This window comes from Lepisosteus platostomus, chromosome 9 (assembly GCF_059453375.1).
Source record: "Lepisosteus platostomus isolate fLepPlt1 chromosome 9, fLepPlt1.hap1, whole genome shotgun sequence".
Classification (NCBI taxonomy): Eukaryota; Metazoa; Chordata; class Actinopteri; order Semionotiformes; family Lepisosteidae; genus Lepisosteus; species Lepisosteus platostomus.
This window is the reverse complement of record NC_142619.1, coordinates 52713444-52737116: the sequence shown is the minus strand read 5'-3', so window position 1 is coordinate 52737116 and position 23673 is coordinate 52713444. Positions and strand designations below refer to the sequence as shown.

At 37.3% G+C, this 23673-nt stretch overlaps 1 protein-coding gene across 1 annotated transcript in view; it reads left to right on the top strand.

Moving 5' to 3' along the window:
• The window catches only part of snd1 (staphylococcal nuclease and tudor domain containing 1), a 304678-nt gene that overhangs the window by 106082 nt on the left and 174923 nt on the right, over positions 1 to 23673 (top strand). The window contains exon 16 of the mRNA XM_088645522.1: positions 2573 to 2682. Coding sequence (XP_088501648.1) covers positions 2573 to 2682 — 110 coding nt within the window. The remainder of the gene's footprint in view (positions 1 to 2572; positions 2683 to 23673) is intronic.

The following is a 23673-nucleotide window of genomic DNA, read 5'->3' as shown; positions in this document are numbered from 1 at the left end:
TTTCTTGAAGTGATGAAAGAGAGAAGTGAACACATTACTCCTGATGTTAATTCATTAAAATGGTTTAAATAAAAACCTATTGCCCACAAAACAAACCATTAAATCAATACCTGCATGCATGCATCTGTACCTGTCAGATTGTTCCATAGAAGCTCAGGGGATGGTAGTGCAGAGAGGGGGAGAGACTAGACTAACCAGGATTAATAAGGATGTGCAGTTTGATTAATGGGTTAAGGATTTCCAACACAAATCAGCAGTTTTATTTAAAGAAGCAGAACCTCTAAGTGTGCAGCCATGACATGAAGGCTGAGCTTTCAGTCTCAGGGAGAAATGCAAATAGTTTGGGGGAAAAAAAGTGTACATACCGACGGTGACAAATTGGGCATCGGTGTTAAAAAATCAGGAGTAGTCTTCTTCACATGGTAGCTTTGAGGCTAATGTGCACGGGAAACATATCTGTCAGTGCTGTTTTTGTGAGGCAAAGTTTGGCTACCAGACAATTGTTCATTATAAAGAAGCAGTAATTTTTCTCAGTTCTGAAGGGCGTAAGAAGTGCTTAAATATACAGTAAAGTAATTACTGAGAACAAGAGGTTACTGAAAATCACATACTCAAGAGTTGTTCATGTCTCACAGTTGCCTCTGAGGATATAACTAGTTAAGTAATTTCACACAAAGGACTCTGGGAGTCTGTAATTAACTATACAGCCATTGACTCCCTGATTTCTTTCACAAAAAAAAGTTGAGATCCTTGGAACAGTTATCGACTATCGACCATTTTACATTTGGCAAACAAGACCCAAGATGTTTACAAGCATAAACGGTACAAGTGGCTAGTGTTAGTCATTTGTGCAAATATATGGATGTAAATATGTTTTATTTTTCATATACCTGTAGCTCAGTACAAGCGTTACACCAGTAGAAATGTGGCGGAAATAGAAATTAAACTGCAGTCTGAAGGGTATAAGTATGAAGAAGACATTGTGGTTTGCAAGTGCAAATTGGCTAACATGTTAAAACACACAGGAGTACGGACCTTATGGTGTAGTGTTCCTTGGTTGCTAAGGAAAGTGCTGTAAAAGTAAGGATTTATGTGGAGAGAAGCATGTAGCAAACTGTTACTCTTGCTAATAGTGAATCCAGTATATATGTGTTCAAACATAAGGGTTCTGTATATACAGTACAATGTAATTGCATTTTCAGTCATGGAATTAGCACGATGTACAGTATATTATGACTTGTTGAAGTGGCTGATTTATGTTTGTGTTAAGGTCTTTGCTGCACATTCGCAAATGTGCGCTATTAAAAAGATGCTTATTTTTACAATGACATGCTGCAAATTTAATTAACATTCATTGTGCTTAAAATCTGCTGTCATTTTATTTAAATTGAAGACAAATCACAGTATAATTACATAAAAGGTTAGCAGGTATTAGTTAAGATCATATTTCACATGAAACATTGCTCACAGATACATTCATGGTGTTGCAGAGTTTTTAAATTATATAGGAGGGAAATTACTTACACTACATTTTTTTCTAACATACTTTTCTAGAGGATTTTACCACATGCTGCATGAGGCAGTACTGTAAGTGGATTACAGTTGTTTATGAAAACGTTATACTAGATTTAGATGGGTTGTGTGATTGACAGATACACACCCAGATATTGGTTTCAGTAAACAAACCTGCAATAATATCATTTTGAAAATGTGTAGAATAATTGGTAAATGTGGTTTTAAAGCTTTGTAATAAATGAAAACTTCAAAAATATAACGTGTTAACCTTTTCAGAAGACAAAAGGTCAATGCATTTTGACATGCCTGATCTATGAGATGGAAGTGTAAAAATCTTAGGTGCAATTCAGCACATGAACAGAATCGGTTAAATGGAATAAATATCTACCACTATTTTATGTATTAGTCTTACTGCACTTAATCAGCCATGATTTTTTTTTAAATTGGTGCAGGATATCTACCATTCAAACAAGGAACAAAGTAACAGAGCCACAGTAATCTTGGTTTGAGTTAGGCTATGTGAGGTTAAAATCTGTACTGTTCTTCCAAAAACATAGTTTAAAATGTTTTAATGGTTGCGTTCTTCTCTTAAGCAATATAATGTAAATGATTAAATGATCATATGTTAAAATGTGTAAATAGTAGTTAATGGTTGCAAAGGGTAACCTTAATTTCCTTTAGATTCTATTTCTGAAAGCATATACATTTTAAGCAAGTCAATGTTACTGGTGTCAATTTTGAAAGTTTAAATAGTGGCAATTAAGTGGTGTGGTCCTGGACTGTCTTTAACTGTTCACACATGATTTGTTGACAATAAACATGCCACCGTCAGAATTCCTTTGAGGTGTTTTAAAGCATCCTGAAGGATTAAGTGGATATTTTTAAGAGAGGTCAACGTTAATAATAGGAGTGTTTGTTTTTTAAATCACATTTCTCTTTTGCTTAATTGGTCTTTTTCAAAATGACATTTAGAGACCTGATGTTTTGCTTGCAAGTTCTCCGCTGTGGTTGGCTATTCTACATATAGACCATTGTATTTCTGTAATGTGTTTTGTAGGTATTGAATGCCCACGTGGGTCCAGGAATACTCCCGGAGGTGTACAGGAAGCAGAGCCGTTCAGCGATGAGGCAACACTTTTTACGAAGGAGCTGGTGCTTCAGCGAGAGGTAGGGGAGTGTTTCAATCTTTTTTTGGGACTGCCAAATAACATCACCGTTTTCTTAAAAGTTTTTATTTTTTTCTCTAGTTCTGACCACTTGCCTAGTGACTTTCCACAGTGGTAAAAAATCCACTCTTGATCAGATCATAGAACCTCTTTTAAAGCCTTCAGGAGGCTACTAATTAAATTATTGATTTCAGTAGAGCATCTTGAGCTGCTGCTACCCCCACTCCCACACACAAAAAAAGACTATGCTGCAAACAAGGGCAATCTCATCATAATTTTTTTATATCAAGCGTCATCGTTGTCTAACACTGGTATTGTTCTGATTCTTTTTGGATACATATAACGGATTCATGATGTTCAAGGTTATGTGCACACTTCTGTGGAGATTGAATGTTCTTAGTTGCCTGCTAAACATAAATGCCTTTTCAGATCAAATGGCTCTTTTGCATGCAGATGGCCTACAGAGACTGAAAAATTAAACAGCTGAAAGAATTGAACTCTAATTCAAGGGCAGTCATTTTTTTAGGGGGTGGATTGTGTGTGTGTGGATATTTGTCCTCTTTGCCCTAATGTTCATTTAAATGTGCACATCAGCTGGAGGTTCTGATAAACGTGAGCTAAAAGCTAGCTATAGGGAAACCTACTGGTGTGCTCCCTGAAAAGCACTTGAAATGATATTGGAGCAGTGATAAACATTAGCAACTGCCAGTCCATTTTGTCAGGATGTTGTAGGGCTCCTCGATGCATGTGCTCTTAACTAAGTCAATGTCAGCAATTTTGCATTTGCCTTCCCAAGTTATTAGCTTTTAACATGGATTTAATCAAATATAACTGCTTTTAAAGCAGAACTTTCAGCTTTAACTGACCTTGATAGGGTTGCTTTTAAACCCCTTTGAAAAATTCTCTTCTCATTCAGATACTGAATAGGCGAGTGGACACTTAGTCTTTTCATTGGAAGCGAGATAATTGATTTAATTATCTTTTTTTAGGTAACTTCAAATCTATATTTCTTTTTTAGGATATTGACTTTATTTCAAATTTATTTTTCATATCAAAGCATCCTTTAGGGTCCCAATGGTAATTTTGAGGTATTTTAAGAGCTGATTTATCATGCAAATCATGTCTTATATTCAGTATTTCATTATTCTGCATATACAAAGAATATTTTTCAAAAATGTTGAATGCATTTCTAATTGCCGATTGTTCATCTTAATTCCTTAGAAGTATTTTACCACCACTCACTGATTACCACTAGGAGGCATTTTCTTTTATTTCTATTTCTATATTTTCTTTTGGTTTGTAAATTTCTAATGAGGGATATCAGACAGCAAACCTAGTTCTCCTCCTGGTTTTGTGTCCAGATTTTAAGTCTGCTGATGATTTAACTGTTCTACTAGACTGATTCATTTTTATACTCTCATGGCTAAATTATTTTGCTTGATTCATGCATTATGTTATCATATTATAACATATGTGATCAGGCCTGAACTTCTTGACAGGAGACATTCATATTTTGGCTTAAATTCTTTATTTTAAAAGTAACATTCATGGGTCTGTAATCCATCTGGCTCATAGTTCTTACTGGGGCAGAAGGGACCAGTGGATGCAAAACAGCTCTAAAACAGAAAATATCAATTTCCATTCTTCACTAAAGGGATATAAGTCTTTTTCTACATTAGCTTCACCTTTCTGTGTTAATCCTACAGCTGGTAAGAGTCTCCAAAAACTGTGTATATCACTTGACTAGGGAGTCCATTTTTTAATTGGCAAATTAAGTTATTTTTCTGTTACCATGGAGCTCTACTTCAGACTCCAGATTTATAACATTAATTTTAGAAACATTGGTATCCTGGTGAAGCTCTAACTCTAAGTGTGAGTTAGCTTCCCAAACCACTTCTATGACCACACATTTGGGTAAACTTTCTTTTTTCCCTCTGGAGTATTTGTCCTTCCCATTAGCCTTGGGCATTCTGAAGATGGACACTATAGCCCCCCCAAAAATATGGATTTTTTTTAGCTGTCACTGGAGTTGTAGAGATCGATATTTTATTTGGGCAATTGACTGTGTTGGATTTGTCTTTGGTCAGCCTCTTTTAAATGTCTTTAATGGTCACCACGTGATAATTATTGTTGGGCCTATTCAAATACCTCTTCTTGTAGTAGACTCTAGAGTAGTGTTACACCTTGATGAAGTTTTATCTCTGCTGATATTTGCTGTTTTCCCTCTTTTCAAGGTTAGGAAACTTTCTTTTACTCAGAAGGTAGTGCCATTACTCATATTCATCACAGAATCAACCGGGCGCACGGACACTCTCTGGACTCCAAAATAATTTATTTATTAACACTTGTCACAGTTTTGGCAAGCACAAGTCTTCAGCAGAACAAACATCTTCAGATAAAAGCATAATTCTTTAAGCATAATTTTTGTTTCCGGTGTTTAAAATTAGTCTGCCTTTAGATGAAGCTTCTGTTGTTCTGCTGTAAGCAGAGTGGCATCTCAATGGACAGTGGTTTGATACAAACATTGAAGGAACTGCAGTGTGTTGTCATGCTGTACACTGAAGCCTGAAGGCCCTTGCTTTCTGAAATGATAAATTCCTTATGTTGCCTTAATAGTAGTTTTGAAGGTTCAGTTCTCCATGCCACACTGCCTTCTTGAATTATTCTTTTTATTTCTTAAATTATGATTTGAAATTAGAAGTTGAGTACAAGTGCCATTTTCTAATTCATTCAGTATTTTTTTTACACCTTCTATGGTGATTACCTTATTTGGCACAGTTTTTTTTTTGTTCTCTTCACTGTAGTCTGCAGTTTTACAATTCTACATTTTTCAGACATTTACAAAGAAAAAAAGACTGAAGGCGATTGTAATTGGACAACTATTAGACAATGGAGTTTTGAATGTTTGTACCGGTATTAACATCTGAGCTAAACCACAAGAGATATTGCTGAAGAGAATTGATTTGCAGCAAATCTATTCTAGAGCACAACTATGCTTAATATATATATATATTTAATTGACTAGTTTAATTTGGATAATATAGGAGATTGTTCTTCGGTCTAAATGTGTATTAGAAACCAGCTGATCTGAAATGGAAGATTCCTTTAAATTCTCTTCTGTTACTCTTTTCATAGTTTCAGAACATTGGGTGATCATATAGTATGATCTGAACTCATGCTAGTGTTGCAGATGATATATCATAACACTGAAGACCATGCCTGGAACAGTTCTCAAAGAGCATGTGCTTGAACTCTTAAGAGATGTGGTTTAGTGTGATTCAATTAGAGAAAATAAAGCCCCAAAGGCAGCACCGCAGTTTACTACTTTAGATGATGAAAATCGGCTTTAACTACTTGATTGCTTTGCAAGGAGAGCTAGCGCTGCCTCTCTGAGCCTAATGAGCTGTGTAGTCGCATGTTGAAAGCAATGTTATCAACCATGCTCTAACCTTTCATGGGACTGATAGCTCTGTGAACCTTGTTTTTCTATCCATTTGCTTCCCTGGGCTCTTAGGTAGCTTACTTTGAGGCTTTTACTTGGATATTTCATAAGGTTGTACATTTAGGGGAGTAAAAGGTCTTATAACACCAGTTATATTTTATTAGCATTTTTATACTTACCTTAAAGTCTCAGAAGTTATGCTTATGAATAGAGAATATGGACACCTGTATGATTTAAGACATATTAAAAGAATGTGTTCTTCAAAGTTGATATCTATTTTCTTATCTGTTTTATTTAACTTGTATTAATATAACATTAATGTATTGAGTTATTTAATATGCATTTTTGTTTATTAACTTATTATTATATTATTTCATACTATAATGGTTATCTATCCATTGTGGGTATTTATACATCTGGAGGCTGCTATATGTGTGTATATGGTTCAAGACAAGTCCGTTTAATGCTGCAAGCATCCAGTAACTGTAAATTTTATTCTAAGTATTTTATTTGGTGGTACTTTTTAGTATGACAAATCCAATGTAATTATACAAATTCTGCTACAGAAAATTGTATATAGCCGTAAACCTCCTGTAATTACTTGGAACAGTGCAGGGGGAAAGAAAAAGACGAATGATTTCACTGCCATTCTTGATCAAGCACATGCAATTAGACATTAGAAGTGAACACCAGAGCCCCTGCTGTCCCTACACACTGTCGGCTTTTGCACAACAGACTGCAGGAGGAGGGGAAACCACACAAATACTTTGAAAATATTGTGTGGCAACATTAGTATTATTACTAAGAACTTTAAGTAAATTCCTCAAAAGAAAATGTTTTGCGGGGTATTCTCTAACAATGTAGATTCACAGGGCAGAGGAGAATAGAATATTGTTTTAAGAACAAGTAATAGGTTTATTCCATGTTGTAAAAAGAAAGAAAACACAACGTTTTGGCTGTGGAGCCTTCTTCGGGTGTGAGAAAGACAGGGCAGTAAGCAAAGGTAATGTAGCGGGAGAACAAAAGCTGGGAGAGAGGAGGAGCGAGGGGTGGGAGCAGGGGACAGAAACAGAGGCCAATCACTAGGTGTGAAGTCAGGATAGGTGAAGAGAGGTGTTAAATGAAACCTGCAATGAATAGAGAGAATTTAGAAGAAAAGTAGTCTGTTGTTAAGAGAAGGTGGAAGGTGTGATCCTAGCTGCAGGATAATTTTGGTTTCTGATGTATGAGTTCAGAAAACCGTCTTTGAGAATGCAAATGGAAAGATTAGAGGTGAAATGAGAGACAGTGGGCTTGGAGAGATCCTGAATCTTCGCAGCCCTAGCATGTTCTCTGAAGCGGTCTCTAAGTTTCCTTCCTGTTTCTCCAATGTAGATGGCTGGGCATTTACTGCAAGAGATACAGTAAATAAGGTTGCTGGAGGTACAAGATGCCATCTGGGTGATCCGGAATTGTCCTGAGGGGCCTTGAATGAGTGTGGTGTTAGATGTGTACTTGCAGGTGATACAGCGAGCTCTGTTGCAAGGAAAGTGCCTGGGTGGTTGCTGAGGGCGTTCAAGAGAGCTGTGAACAAGAAGGTTACACAGATTAGGTGGTTGGCAATGTGAGATGATGGGGCGGTCAGAAAAGAGGGCCCCAATGGAGGGATCATCCTGTAGGATTGAAAAGTTGTCGTTAATAGTCCTGGGGATAGGAGTGGTAGGGAAAGCACCAAAGGAATGCGGTTGTTATGGCGGGAGTTCTTGATTGACTTGGTCTGAAGGGTGTTTTTGGCCTGGGCAAGGGCCCTGTGAATAACACTGCTGGGGTATCCTCTGTTGATGAGAAAGGAGTACATTTTGAGGGCTTGGTTCTGGAAGTCGATGTCGTCGCTACATAATCGTCTTAGCCGAAGGAACTGTGAAAAAGGGAGAGAGTTTTTAGTGTGTTTGGGGTGAAATGAGCTATACAGGAGATACAAGTAATAGGTTTATTCCATGCTGAAAAAAAAAGAAGAAAGAAGAAAGAGAACACAACGTTTCGGCCGTGGAGCCTTCTTCAGGTGTGTCAGTGTATACAGGAGATAGCTGTGTGAATCCATTGGTTTGTAATAGACTGAAGTGGAAAGTCGGGGGTAGTTGATGGAGAAAGTTGATGTCTGGAAACGGCAGAGTAGTGGGAGATATGTTAACTGTATATTTGAGGGATGGTGGAAGTTGGTGAAATGATGCAGAAAGAGCTCAAGCTGGTCGTTAGAGCATGTGGCGGCATCAATGTATCGCTTGTAGAGGTCAGGGACATAGACAGAGTAGGAAGCGAGGAAGCATTCTTCTACCCAGACGACAAAAATATTGGCATAGCTGGGTCCCATTCTGGTGCCCATGGCAACTCCACTCACCTGTTGGTAAAAAAGGTTATTAAATGAGAATGCATTCAATGTGAGAACCAATTCCGCAAGGCGTACCAGGGTGTGGGTGGGTGGATCAAGCACTGTGATCAAGCATTGTTTTAAGAAGTCTTTAATAAAAATACACCAAATCACACAGAGAGCTAATGCATTATAATGACCTCTCCCCCATCCAAGATCACGATATTGGTATTTGTATCATGTTCTGCTGGTACCAAAAACTAACAATCAATATGGTTTACATTTTTTCTCCATTTTGTGCTTAGTATTTTATCACATCTCTCTTTAAGCCACGTTTTCCCATTTTAAGGTCATTTCATGCCTAGTTTATTTTTGAAGGTCGGATTCAGCTGAATACAGATTTACAGGCAAACATTTTACCCTGCCTTGCGCCCGTTGCTTGCTGGGATAGGCTCCGGCTCCCCTGCCACCCTGAATTGGAGGAAGCGGTTGGAAAATGGATGGATGGATGTATTTTTTCTGATGGGTTTCACCCAAGAAACCTTCAAATTAAACTGCAGTTTGTTTCCCAAGTCAGGCGAAGTTCACTTTTATTAAGTCTTTCACAGCTGAAATTGCATCAGAATACATTTGCATCTATACTGCAGGTCTTTTTTTTAAAGTATCATTTTGAGCATTCCAGACAGTCAGGTTCAAACAGGTGTAAAATGCAGTCGGCTTTTGTGATGTGTATCAAATGTCTGGCTTGCCGTCACTAGAGTAATCTAATTTATTTCCCCTTAGCCATTTATAAAATAACAGTATTAAAGGAGGGTAAAAAGAAATATTTTGAAAAAGGTTTTCCTTCTAAATTGTACAAGATGAATACATTTTCAAAGATAATGAATGATGTTTGGCTTGCATGAAGTGCTTTGGCTTGCAGAGGAATGTCCAGACAGAGACGCTGTCCCTATGCGTCTGTTTAGCAGTTTATCAGTTTTTTCATTCAGCAGCCATTTTAGCTTACATTTGTATAAAGACTTAATGCACGATGGTTGAAGGGCTTTGTTACATTTATGTTTTTGTATTTGCTTCTGTTTGCCCAGCAGTTCAGATATAAGAATCAATGGTCTGTTTCTTTATTTTTAGGATACTGGACATTGTATGCTCAGTATACTAGTATACCCACTGGGGCAGTGCGGTGCTGGAAGGTTGCTGGTTCGTATTCCACAGCTGGCAGGGGAATCCTACTCCGTTGGGGTTAAGGGCCTTGCTCGGGGGCCCATCTGCTCCTGGGGCGGCGTATAAATGCCTGACCCTGCGGCTTCTCTCCATGTCTGTGTGTCTCATGGAGAGCAAGTTGGCGTATGCGAAAAGACAAATTCCTAATGCAAGAAATTGTATATGGCCAATAAAGTGATCTTATCTTCTCCTATCTAAAAAAAAAAACATGCTGAAAAGAGAAAAGAAACACAAAGTTTTGGAGCCTTCTTTGGATGACTCACATGAGAAGAAGGCTCCACAGCTGAAACTTTGTGTTTCTTTTCTTCTCTTTTCAGCAAGGAATAAAGCTTCACTTGTTCCTTTTCAGCCTACGCATGTTGACGCAGCTACCTACTTGATCTAAAAAAAATATACCTCCAGGTAAATTAATTATTCTGTCTGGGCAGAGGTGATTAACTGAAGTGGCCTACTGTAAGGCTTTTACACAGGCTTATAGTGTGTGTGTGTGTGTTCGCTGCTAGAAGTAATACAAGCTGTATATCTGCTGTACATGCTTTGCATTTGCAACAGATTGGTCAGTTGTAGACAACAATTAACATACTGTTCCGCACGCTGAGCCACACTCAATGACAAAAAAACTCAACACAAAAACTTAATTCACCACTAAAGAGGACTTGGCTCCAGTGCTGGCCAGTCCACCTGACGTATTGCTCACGCCACCTCATTCTCTTGCACAGAACAGCTTTTGGCTCCAGTGTGGTCTTTTGCCCTACAAATGAAAACTTGCACTGTATCCTCACAGTTGTAAATGCTGATCTGTGGGCTGCTCCAGCCTAGCTTGACCGGTGCAGTGGAACTGCCAGTCTTGATCTTGGCGATGTGTTGTGACTCCTGGTCCACCATGTTGTGGCCTGTTTAGTTGTAAACGTACTTAATGAAAGATATTGATGGGTCCTGGCTTCAGTCTTCTGTGTAGAAGTGGCAACCCTAAACTATATCTGCAGCAAGCAGGGCACAGACTAGACTGAAGCTCTCCAATGGGAAACTGGCCAGATCAGACTGTGAAATGTAATGGCTGTAGGCATATTCACAAGTTTAAGGAAGGTATACACGAGTACACTTCTGTCTTGATGTAAATATCTACGTTAGCTGCTTACATGTAAAGTTGCAGCTGCCACACTGCATCAGCCATATGTCCAGCTTGAGGACCTGAATGCTGATTGTTTATGATATACATTAATCCATCAGTACATAATGCCACGTGTAGAGTCATGCCCATAAGATCTAAATGCTTGTAATGAACAGCCCTGGTTGAATGTCATATGGTGCATTCACTGTGAGTGATAAAAGGTCAGTGAAACTTTCTGTAATCAGAGGAATGTAATGTATTATTGAACATAAATCAAGAAGACAAATGTAAATTATTTTTTAATCCATGGATGAAAAATGACAAATGAGCATTTTACAACATAGTTGTAAACTAAATACACACACTTATCAATGTATATATATATAGTGCCGTAATGAATGGAGAACGGAAATTGAACTGTACACATTATAGAATTATTTTTTTTCTTGTGATGAGTATATTATTTATACCTATGGAGCACGTTCTTGAATAGATGTATGTTTGGAATATTATGGAATGTTACCTAAACCTAATTTCCAACCAGCCGTTTTTCATAGTACCCAATCTACACAACGTATTAATTGATAACTTTGCTTTACTACAGCCACAATTCACACTAGGCTTTCTCGGCTCCAACAGAAGCTGCTGTATTGCCTACATCTGCATTCCAACAGCTTGCACATACATGCTTACACTAACCACTTCAAGATCTTATGATTGTCCAGTAATCTCATTTATTGTACTTTTTGTAGACCAGTGTCTTACCGTTTACATCAGGGAAACTGCAGGAAGATTGACTATTTCAGAGACCTCTGTTAGCCGATAGTCTTCAATTGTACCACTCCCAAATGTGATTTCACTGACCTCACTATGTCCTTTCACTCTCTCTGCTAGAAAGACTTCCATTTTTTTAGTCCAGTCCTTTTTCAAATTAAATTTGATAATAAATTGTTCAGACTTTTGTTTTTTGTTGTATACAGAAATAACTGTTATGACCGACTAGTTTCATGCTTTTTTTCATAGGCATCCCCTTCTTTCCTGAATGTGGCAGCTTACTGCCTCAGAATTTCAATAGCATTAGTAGTTAGTGGATGTGCTGAATTCATACACTTCATACTGTGCAGTTGCTGTGTATTATAAAGGGTTTCCCAGTTTGGTAGGTGGTAGAGAAGAGTGCTATGTGTTTGTGAGGAAAGCTGTTGGAGTGTTGCTATGAATTGCAATAATGGTAAAGGGACACAGGTCTCCTTCAATCAATTGCAGCTCTCTTAGAGCCAGTTTTATTAAAGGCAACTGAACCAGTGTGAAAGCTCCTTTGTCCTTTGGTTTGAGGTATTCTTTCAAACTATAGATAACACATTTAGAGAAGTTCTCCCTTCCTTTCGTACTGAAATTGTAATTTTGGAATGCTGAAGTAAAGAACTTTGTGCCGAAAAATATATTTTTCAAGTTCACACTATCCATATTAATGGTTAATCTTTTAAATTAATTTGACTATGCACAATTGCCTTTGAAGTCCTAAAACTTTAAAGTTATGGTATTAAATGGTTTGCAGCTAGGATGACAGCTCTGGCTGTCATTATATTTGTTGTTAAGTATAATCAACTGAGCCATGAATCACACACACATACCCGATTACTGATGCTGCAGTTCTGATATATTATAGAGTGCAAATGACCTTTATGTTCAAATGATTTGCAGTAATTTTAAGGCTGTCTTCCAGCATGAGACCCCGCTCTGATCCTAGATATGCTTGAAGGTATGTGTAGATGGGCTTGTGTTTATAAAAGTGCTGTGTGTACATGCTACAGTGCCCTCCAGATTTATTCATTCCCCCTAGTGAAATGGGAATAAAAAATCATACAATGAGTTACAGATTAGAAAGTTCAGAAAACACATTATTCACATCATTGCATTTAGTATTTTATAAATCCTCCTCTGTTCCATTGATATGCCATCTCCTCTAATGTGCTGTGAGGTTCTGACACTTCATCTGAGGGGGTTCTGGGGGAGTTATGATCCTGTCCAGGCAGAATTGCTCTGGGTCTTTCAGATCCTCAGGACTTCATTGAGTTTGAACCATGAATGTTAGATGAGGTTGAAGTTTAAAGATTGAAATGGTAAAATGTAAACTAACATCTATATGGTTGTAGGAATCACTCAATGATCAGGTTCTTGAAGTGAGCAGGTAAGCAAACCTTTATGTCTGCATACAGGAGCACAGTACAGAATATAGTTCTGAATGTGGCTCAAATTGAATACAGCAGTGTTCCCATTTTATACAGTGAGAGTCACACCAATTTAGTCATATACTGCAAGAGGAAGCCAAACCAATAGCAGGTATTCCAGCAGAAAAACATCCAGAAGATATTTTCTTAGGTAGTTTCAATTTTGTGTACCAAGAGAACATTTAGTTTCGAAATGGAATGTCTGTTACCTGATAAAAGAGAGTCATGAGCGATTGTAGCGAACAGTCAGCTACTCACCAAGGCTAATTGAGAACAGGGTCCATTGTTCTTATCTTAGAGCACAAAATTTTTAACCCTTTAGATTCCTTCATGGGTAACCATTTCTTTGTCTGGCATGCCAATACAGTCTATCCATTTTGGACAAGCTGGAGCTTCCTGCCAGAGGGAAACAGGTGTTTGGTCAAAACTGGTCATGATTCCAGCTCTAGAACACAGACTCCAAACTCCCAACCATATTTCAGCATTTTCTCAGCGTGAACAATATCTTTTTATGTCAAACATAATGCTGTTGAGCATCTCCAAAAGCTCAATTTGTCTCATCTGAACATGAGGTAAGGTTCCAATCGCTGTTTTTGCTGTGCCTTTCAGATTTCTTTGTTTTGCATCTGGACAATGAATCCCACATTCCTCAGATGACAATTAATGGTATTATGAAATTTTTAGATTTTCTTTTCTCCAGGAACAGTTTTAAATTGCAAATAATTCTGGAGGGCGCTGTATATAGATAGTAAGCTACCAAACTTCTGAGCATAATCTTAATCGAAGCTTGACTACAGTTTAGAAAGGTCTGGCATAGTGTTGGTTACAATGAAGAGTGAACAGATGTATTCCTAGGTTTAAAGGAATCTCTGTGGCACCATGAAAGAACTGAATGTTTCTAGTCTTAGAACAAAACTGAGGGTACCCCATTCCACTTTTCAGAATCTATAAGGGCAGTAGCAAAGTCAGCCCATTGAACTTTGTGAGGCCTAGACCTATAAGTTGATTTCCTTTCTCAGTGTTAAACATTACAGATGCCCCTACAACTCTGACCAGGTTTGTGTCTGCCTTGCTAGCAGTCTATCTGGTGCTATTGTGTGAATGTTGCCTGCATTAAAAAAGGATGAAATATGTATTGCGTTCTTAATTCTGATTTGCTTCAAAAGAAAAAAAAACTAGAAAAGTATAGATGAATAAATGCTGGATCCATTTTTTGCTTTGAGTCAGATGTACAGTAGGAAAGTGCATGGTAAGATAAATTTCCTTTGCTTTGCTTATTAATTTTTCCAGTCATATACTGTACTACTCTTATTTTATTTCCACCTCCTGTGTTTTATGAAAATGAATAGTCTGATATGCAGTATTGATTTTGTATATGTTTTAATTATTTTTTAATGTATTACATTGAACAAATGGGCTCTGCGGTTATTCATGCATCAACAAAAGAAAGCTTGTGGTCTGTATCACGTCAGTGTTAGATTTAATAATTGATGATGTGCTTTATGGGTAGCAAATCTTTAGGACAAAGAGGCCCTTGGGACTGCTTGTGTGAAAATGTAGATAAATTGGTGAAGTGTAATGGTATATAATATTACATTGTAACATAAATATATTATGAACCATGACTCTGGTTGGGAAGGCCAGTCCTTGCACATGTGAAAAGTGATATTTATGAGTCACTTGTGGTTTTACTGCATGAGAAATAAGATGGGAGACTGAAAATGTTCCTGGAAAGACCGTGATTGGGCAATGTTTTTAAGAAAGGGACATACAGTTGTGAGAGTTTGTGAACCCCTTTTATTATTCATAATAAAGATAGTCTTATTTAACAAACAACACACACAAGATTTTATGGCTTAGAGATCAGATCACATTTTAGGAGCCATTCATGCAGAAATCCATGTAATTCCTAAGGATTCACAAGCTTTTTCTCACAACTGCACCTGTGGCACACAGTACAGGGAAATGCCAATTGACTAGAGAATCACTAATGGAGAGCCCTTAATAAAAAGAACGGCAAAATTGAGCCAAGTAATTACAGAGCAGTAACTCTTCTACTACAGTACATCTATGGGAATGGAGACAATTAGATCTGAACTAGAGGGTCATCTTTATCGAAATGTGATTGTAGGGATTAGTTAACAGATTTAGACAAGGCTGGTTTTTAACTTGTCAAGAATTCTCTGAACAAGCAAGAACAGTAATCATTACAGTGTATTATATGATATATTTAGACTTGCAGACTACTTTTGAAAGCTCATCAGATTAATTCTTGAATTGCTTGTTGCTTGTTGTAATTGCACAGCAAGCACTGTAAAAGTAGCAAATGATTTAAAAAAGATTTAGAACAAAATCAGACTGGTAAAAAAACAGTAGATGACAATGTACTGTATACAAGTACAGAGTGTTGCATGCAAGTAAAAGAAAACAAACTGTGCTTGAAGAGGCTGTTTTTGAGAGTCTTAAGCATTTATGTAGATGCATTTTGGGGAAGCAATAAAAAGGGCAGACAGAATGTTAGGCTATATAATAAAAGTGCTCATCTTAAATCAATGAACATTATGTAAAGATTCTGCAATGCACCAGTAATTTCTAATCTAGAATATTGTGTATTGTGTGCTAATCAAGATACAAGAAAGGTAATCCTGCTCTGGAATTTGTCCAGAGAAGACCAGCCAGATGCATTTCAGGGCTCAAAGGAAGGTCCTACTCTGACAGGCTAGATTAATTAAACCTTTTTAGTCTTAAACAGAGAAGACGACGTGGGGACCCAATTCCAGTACTCTGAATCCCCTGGGGTTTTTGATAATGTCAACTTAGTGGACTGCTTCGGTAAAGGGGAGACATGAGAACAAGGGGCAGTTCCTTGCAGAAATGGTAGTGGGAATTTAGAACAAGCTGCCTTGCCATATCGTCAATGCTGAGCCCCTGGCTTCCTTCACAACAGCTAGAGAAGATCCTCAGTTCAATTAGCTTCTAGAAACTCAAATGAGGTAGAAGATTGAATGTGTTCCTCTCATTTATAATGTGTCTTAATTAAGGAAACAATATATTTTCTAACTATATATTTAGTCACCTGCAAGTTTATAAAAATTCTTAATTAATCAGAATGATGCACATGATAAACTATGAATGACCCAGTCAAATTCAGGTTAGGTTTGACAACTTATATTTTGTAGGTTACAGTTGTGATTGTTTCTGTGCCTATAAATTAACCAAAAACAAATTGAAAGAAAAATTAATATGCAATACAGTATGATTAAATAATTCCTGAACATTCTTTAATTAGTTTAAATTATAAAATTGACAATATACAGTAGAAACAATATATTGCAAAGGAATAAGTAATTGGTTTATTCCCTGCTGAAAAGAGAAGAAAAAAAACAACGTTTCGGCTGTGGAGCCTTGTGACACACCTGAAGAAGGCTCCGCAGCTGAAACGTTGTTTTCTTTCTTCTCTTTTCAGCAGGGAATAAACCTATTACTTGTTTCTTTGCAGCCTACGCATGCTGACGCAGCTCCCCACCGAAACAATAAATTGTTTAACAATAAATCATGAAAAAATACATTGGGTTTGTTTGCCCAGTCCCTGACATTTAAAAAAAAAATCCTTTAAAGCTTCCAGGTACTTGAGTATCTTTAATCTACAGAGGTGGAGAATATTTAGATACAATTCAGAACATAAGAAAATTTGCAAATGGGAAATTTATACATTGCCTATTTTGCTTAATTATTTTAAATATCTATTTCGATGTTTTTTGTCTCAGCCAGATCACTTCTTATTTTATGTTGGTGTATTTTCATGGGCTGGGGGAGTTAAATACTGTGCATGAGTAGACTGAATGGATCCTTTCCGGTCATTTGATATTTTTATGTTTCTTTATGATTAACAATTGAGCACAAGAATGTAATGATGCAGACAGCTACAGGTCTAAATTACCCAGTAAGTAATACTTCTCCTGTCATGGTTCAGTTTTAAAAATGGAAATAAACTTTCCTGAGTGTGTATGATGTTTGATTCTTCTTTCTACATTGTTCATTTGGGAAGTTGTTCACTGCTGTAAATGTGCGGCATGGGAAAAATGATTTCCCAGCAAAAGACTGAGTAACGGACATCCATATTGAAAATGTCTGCTGTATTTCTCCATGGTCAGTAATTCTTGTATTGTTTGCTTCAATTCAGTTCACGGTTACTGTGGTGACGTATATTTTTCTTTTTTTTCCCTTTATACATTCACAATAAGTGTATTTTCAATGTTTCAAATTATAGTACTGTTAAAATAAATTCAGTTAAACTGCATATGATTCCATATAATTTCTTGAAATAATGCCTTTCTTGTGCTGCAGTTTCATTGCAGTATAACACTCATAAATACACAGATGAAAACACTGAAGAGACAGTGCTGTCTATTGACTATTTATGGGTGTCACTGCTTAAATAGAAATCCTTTCACTTGAGAGATGACCCTCATGACTCATCATTAATATAGGCAGACTGTGCTTTTTCTGACAGACTGAAATTTGGGAAACAAAATAGGGAGATATAAAAGCTGACAGTCATAGGTTAAGAGCTGAGTGTTCTTATAACTAGATTGATACATATATTCAGAGTGACAATAGTAAATAACCATTTTGAGACATTGTCATGTCATATACAACTGTTAGCTTCAGTATATAGTGGTTTATTTTTATTTTTACCATCTGTAGTCATAGATATACAGATTTTTACCCTCCTTGCACAAACTATTATTAATTAATTTATGAAAAGTTATTCTAATATACTAATTAAACCCACTTATCTCCTCTAGGTTTACTGGATAGTCATTCATCCTGTCAGTGGTAGTTAAGATTTCAAGTGAATTTAAGACACACCAAGTCTACATGTTCCTATACTTTATACATCCTGAAGTCTATAGCAGTATGGCAGTGGGATACTACCAGCATGCAGTTGAGCTGGATATATGGTGAGTTTCCCCTCTTGGAAACCCAGAATGTGTGGTATGATTTATAAACCACTGTATGTTATTAGGGGATATCTAAGATGAATGGTAGAGTATTATATGGCCTAGCTGGAAATGTAGGTATTGACTCCAATCTTACTGTGCTTTTAAGAGTTTTTTGCACCCTACTTTAAATATAAAATCAATTTCTCTCATCTTCACACCCGGTTACATTTTGTCTAGACTGCTGTTCACTTGTCTTGATGTAGTACCAATACAATTAGTTTGTATTTCAGGCATACTAAGCAGAGTGGCATCGGAATGTACTGGTTTAGCAAAATGAATAAACTACTCTATATTTCAAACATGCATTACATACAGTAATGTATAGGTTATAGATTACTTTTTTAAACTCAATAATATATAAATAGCTACAAACTGTAGATATAATTTTAAATAGCTGCAATACAGTAAGACCTGCATGAACTTGAATGAAAGTCCTGCCCCCCCCCCACCTCAAACAATGGGGAAAGAAATAACTATCAGCACTGACTTTTTGATCCTTATGATTTCTGCATACCCATTTGGCTACTGTTTAAGAGGATATGTATGCTAACATTGTGAACAGTCAGTTTTCATTGATAGATGCAAATGGTGGGTGGCCAATTCCTCGAAAGTACTTTCAGATTGCACAGCATGTGCTGTCAAGGAGGCTGGTGCAGTACTTTGTAATTTATGTTTATCTGACAGTGAAAGAAAGCAATAAGTCCGTTTTCCTGCAGCTTATTTACAATCTGAAGGAAACAAGGTTGTGGGATGTAAAGGAAACATTTCAGTTGATTGTATGAGCATTCTTTAATATAAACAAGGTTTCCACAGCAGTGTTGTTGCAAAAAGATATGCTAGCATCTTTACTGTGTAAAGATTTATTGTAATGAACAAATGTTTAATGGGGCTTCACTGTTTATAAAATACACGTACATATACAAAAGTAAACAGCTACAATGAAAATAACCTATTTTTATTCAGGAATGGCAAACAGAACAGAGAAAGCAGCAGATTAGGTAACTACATTTTGTAATACGGAAGGAAGAAATGTCTTGAAGTCTTACAGATGAGTTCAGAAATGATATTTTGTGGGCCTGATGCCCACTTGTTGCACAGAATCAATAATACTTTTTTCTAAGTTGCCCTGGGAAACAAGTGAAGTAGTATAAATTCGTAGGGCTTGTTCTAGGATATCTTACACATCTGTCAGGTTCAACTTTTATCTCTATCCAGATGATGCTCTCATTCCTTTTGCAGTGCCACAGTGATTTGAGCCTGGGCACGATCTTCCTTCATAAAACTTTTTTGGCAATATGATTGTTAGTGTGGAAAGAGCTCCTTCTGTAAGGATCTTGATGTATTAGACAGAAGCTTTAAAGTACAAGGTAGATTTTAGAGGTCCCCCAGTTGCTATGTGAGTGCAAGCTGAGTTCTATGAAATAGGAATTGCTAGTCATTCCCAAGGTTGTGCCACACAATTAGTAGGGTACCGTCGGATAGACTTGAGTTTTGCTGGGCAGGATCCTCTTTCCTTTCCAATAAATGCGGGGTCTTGTAACTTTGTGAGCGCCTGCAGGTGTTCAGAGACATAAAAAAGAGAGACTTGCTACACCTGCAGTTGGCACTGATTCTGCTGTCGGGTGCTGTTGAGCTCTCTGTGGGTCAATGACAACTCTCTGCAGGTGGGCGTGTTAGGGAAGCATTTACATATGTGCCTTTTCATTTTCACAATGGAGAGGAAAAATATGCATAAAAATTGGTATCTTGAGATTTTTGGAAAATATATTATTGCTTTCTCCATTTTTGTATAAAGAATACATTTTAGACTAGCTTGTAGCTTAGTCTTCTAATCATGAAATGCCATTTTGTACATAAGTACAGTGTACACGCATTCAACAAGCCCTTTACTTATGAATAGGTGCTAAAATTGGAGAGATATGTACCTACTTTTGTTAGACAAGTTAACTTCCCCAGCATATATAAGTATTATGGGTATTATAGCAGCTATGGTCCAGAATAATATTTGGAATAGAAAATTTGTAAAAATATAATTTTGTCGCTTATTTAAGCATTTTATTCAATGAAATGTTTTATTTTGAGTATACACAATGTGAATGCACAGTAGCGATATCACTCAGCTTAATGCTATATCTTTTACGGTTATGGGTTTTGCTTCATAATGCATTTAAACATACAGCTTACATAAAATAGTGCTGGGAAATTCTGCTTGTTGTAATATATACATTTATGTAGCCCAAATATATTACAAAGGTAAATTAACTTAGTCTAGTTGCAAGCTATTGGAATTAATCAAGAATTTTACATGTATTTTAATGACAATTTAGTGTTGCTTTTATGTGTTTTCACCTACAACACCTGCAGAAATATTGGGACCAATATTGCTCATATAGCAAGGGATGAGTGTACTGTTGCAACATTCAGTTACTTTCATGTAACTTTGTCTTCTGAGTAAAATCCCTTGCTTTTGTTTCTCTGCTGAATTCTAATATATACAAATGTTTAAGGATATTTCTGGGAGAGAGAAACTAGTTGTATGCTATGGGTTTAAGTCACTTTGGAGTAGTTTTGCTTAGCTTCATTTCATTCACTGGTTTATTGAAGGCTAACAGTTAAGGAAAGGGTTCTGTTACAAAGGGGGACCCATTTCAAGCCCTGGCTTGATGTACTTTAAGGTGATATAAGCCTAGTGTCTTCATGTAATAATGAGTTGTAAATCAACGGACCACACACACACACACACACACACACACACACACACACACACACACACAAGTTGAGCACTGTGATCCAGACGTGATGACTCTGAACCTGGAACATGTTACTAGTTGCCTGTGCCCAGGATTGTGACCCAAGAGCCAAAGCACAAACACCCACCCACCCCCAGCACACCTGCAGGCTTGTGGTGATGTTGGTGAGAGACTTGCCTCTTCTCCAGTGGGTGCTGAACCTCCTGTACATCACTGCCAAGTGTGGAGCGTTTTAAAAGATGAATGACTCAATGGGTGGGCGAGATCCCAAGTGTTGTCTGCACTTTGTCATTCAACCTGTGTGGATCCGAGGGGTCAGTACTGTGGGCTGAGACTGTCACGATAGACAGTTCCAGATTGGGTGTGTAATGAAAACAATTAGTTTTTGGTAAATGTTCATATTCACCTTTTTCTTTTTGATTAAAGACGTTTTCTGTTAAATAAACATTTGTTTGTCTTAACATGTATTTAAGGATTTAATTAACCTGTTGAGTTAGAGATGGTGTTCCATAATTTGCTTAGAAAAAAATCAGATTTTCTATTCTATTGTAAATTTAGTCAAAGCACTGGTTTAGGAAAGTGAATTTTCTTGCTGTATCAGCCAGTTATCCATAATCCTGTTTTTCTAGAGTTCCTATATGGTAAATGACACAATGACCTTGAAGATATCTGTTGGAATACTTATGGCTGCAATAATAACTAATCTTTTTACTTTCTGCAGATGAAATTTTTCTGTTGCTCTTAGGTTAACAGATACACATTTTCTTGTTAAATTAAACCACTTTAATGCCAGTTCAGCAGTCTTTTCAGTTATGCATTTGAATAGAAAAGTAGAAATTGTATGATAAGGTGCCCTAGATGTCACTATGGATGGGCCGGTGTAAGTCAGAGGTTCTGCTAATAAGCGGCGAATGTGGTGCTTTTTGAGTGCAGAGGGTGATGAGATTTCTGCCTGCCTGTTGGGCTGTGTGACTTTTGCTGCTGTGAGCAGGCAATCTGAGTCTTTTGCAGAAGGCAATGTTTTCCACACTAGAGTAATTTCTGTATGTATAATCTGTTGAGCAAATAAAAAGTGAACCTGTCTTTCCATGTTTGTGTTTAAAGAAAGGCTTGATCCTGATTCACTTTTTCGGTGAAACATAAAACAATAAATAACAGAATCCAGTCAAAGAAAAGCAGTTAATTAAATTGCAAATAAGGTTAAGGCCAAGACAAAGAAATATCATAAAGTTCTTCCTGTACTACAACAATAACTAAAAAATTAAATAAAATATTGCTCATCCCATTGAGGGTCTTCCTCTCAAATGGTTGGGGGCTGTTTTTTTCTCATGGAGTTTGCAGAATTGTGCTACAGTAAAGATAATGCCTCTGTTACTTATCTGAATTAAGGCCTGGAGTAAATCAAAATTTCAACCCACCAGCTCATCACAAATTTCAAATCCAATGTTGATATGGTGGCTTTCACTAGGTTGCAGCAAGAAGCCTCTGGTAAAAAAATGAATGTCAGGTTTTGATTTCCCCCTATAGGGACACCAGGAGGGATTTTAATACTGTCATTATGTCAAATACACTAACAGAAAGCACTTCAAGTTATCTGCAGCCATCTATGGACCACAGACGAGCATCTGTTTTTGTGAAATCCGCAAACTGCTCGCACAACAGCTAGATGTAGGATTGCATAGAGCAGACCCTCTCCAGACTCATGAGAGAGACCTCCACAGGGACCAGCTGTCCCTCTCCATCTGGGACTCTGTCTACAATAGATAAAGTACTGTACTACCCAAAGGTGAATCTTACCATCTTGAGGTGTCTGTAGTGGTACATTTACAGTCCTGTATAACAAAGGATTATCGACGGTCTCCATTTTGAGTTATCTGCCTGATGATCTGTATGCTGTTCCAAAGTCAACCCATGCTTCAATTATAAAAAAATGTTGTATGATATCATGTATTAATATTTGACAACTTTTTGCCTTTTGCCATAGTCTCTCAGGAGAGAGGTTTGTACTCTGTTTTAAGTTCTTAGTCTACCCTTCTACTTCGTGAGCACCTTTTAATGCAGCGCGGTGGCTCTGTGACTAAAGATCCGTGCCTGTGGCTGGAAGGTTGCCGGTTCGTATCCCGCGGCCGGCAAAGGAGTCCTACTCCATTGGGCCCCTGAGCAAGGCCCTTAACACCAGCTGCTCCAGGGGCGCTGTATAAATGGGTGACCCTGCGCTTTGATCCCAAGCTTCTCTCCCTGTCTGTGTCTCTCGTGGAGAGCAAGTTGGGGTATGCCAAAAGACAAATTCCTAATACAAGATATTGTATATGGCCAATAAAGTGATCTTATCTTAATACTCATTGACTGTAAGCTAATAGCTTATTATTATGCTTTTATATATGTTCCAAAACTTTATTTTTGAGCACTGAATACAAACTATCGTGGGAGGACTGCTGACTATAGATTTCAAATACTCTTACAAAGTGTAAGTTCTAGCAATCAATTGCTGCTCCTGGTGCATGGTTCTGATGGGTACTAGTTGTTATAGTGTTTTGTTGACATCCTGGATGATTGTAGCGACTGTTTGTCAGGATCTTGCTTCGTTAGCAACCCACAGTTTCCCTTGGCAGATTTGGTGTTTGCTGTCAGTATAAAGAGGAACCTGAATGTACTGTCCATCTCAGAACTGCAGTAGTTTTTGCTTTTCTTAGGGCTCCATAACATCTGCACTCTCTTCCTGACAAAGATGGTCTCTGTGACAGATTTGTCTTTGAGGTTATACTCTGACTTTATGGATTGAGAAGACACTACTGAAACACTGTTCCCCTGAGGCATTTTTGGCAGACCAGTATACATAGATGTATATATGTTGGTGCATAACAGATGATTATATGAGTGATGTATG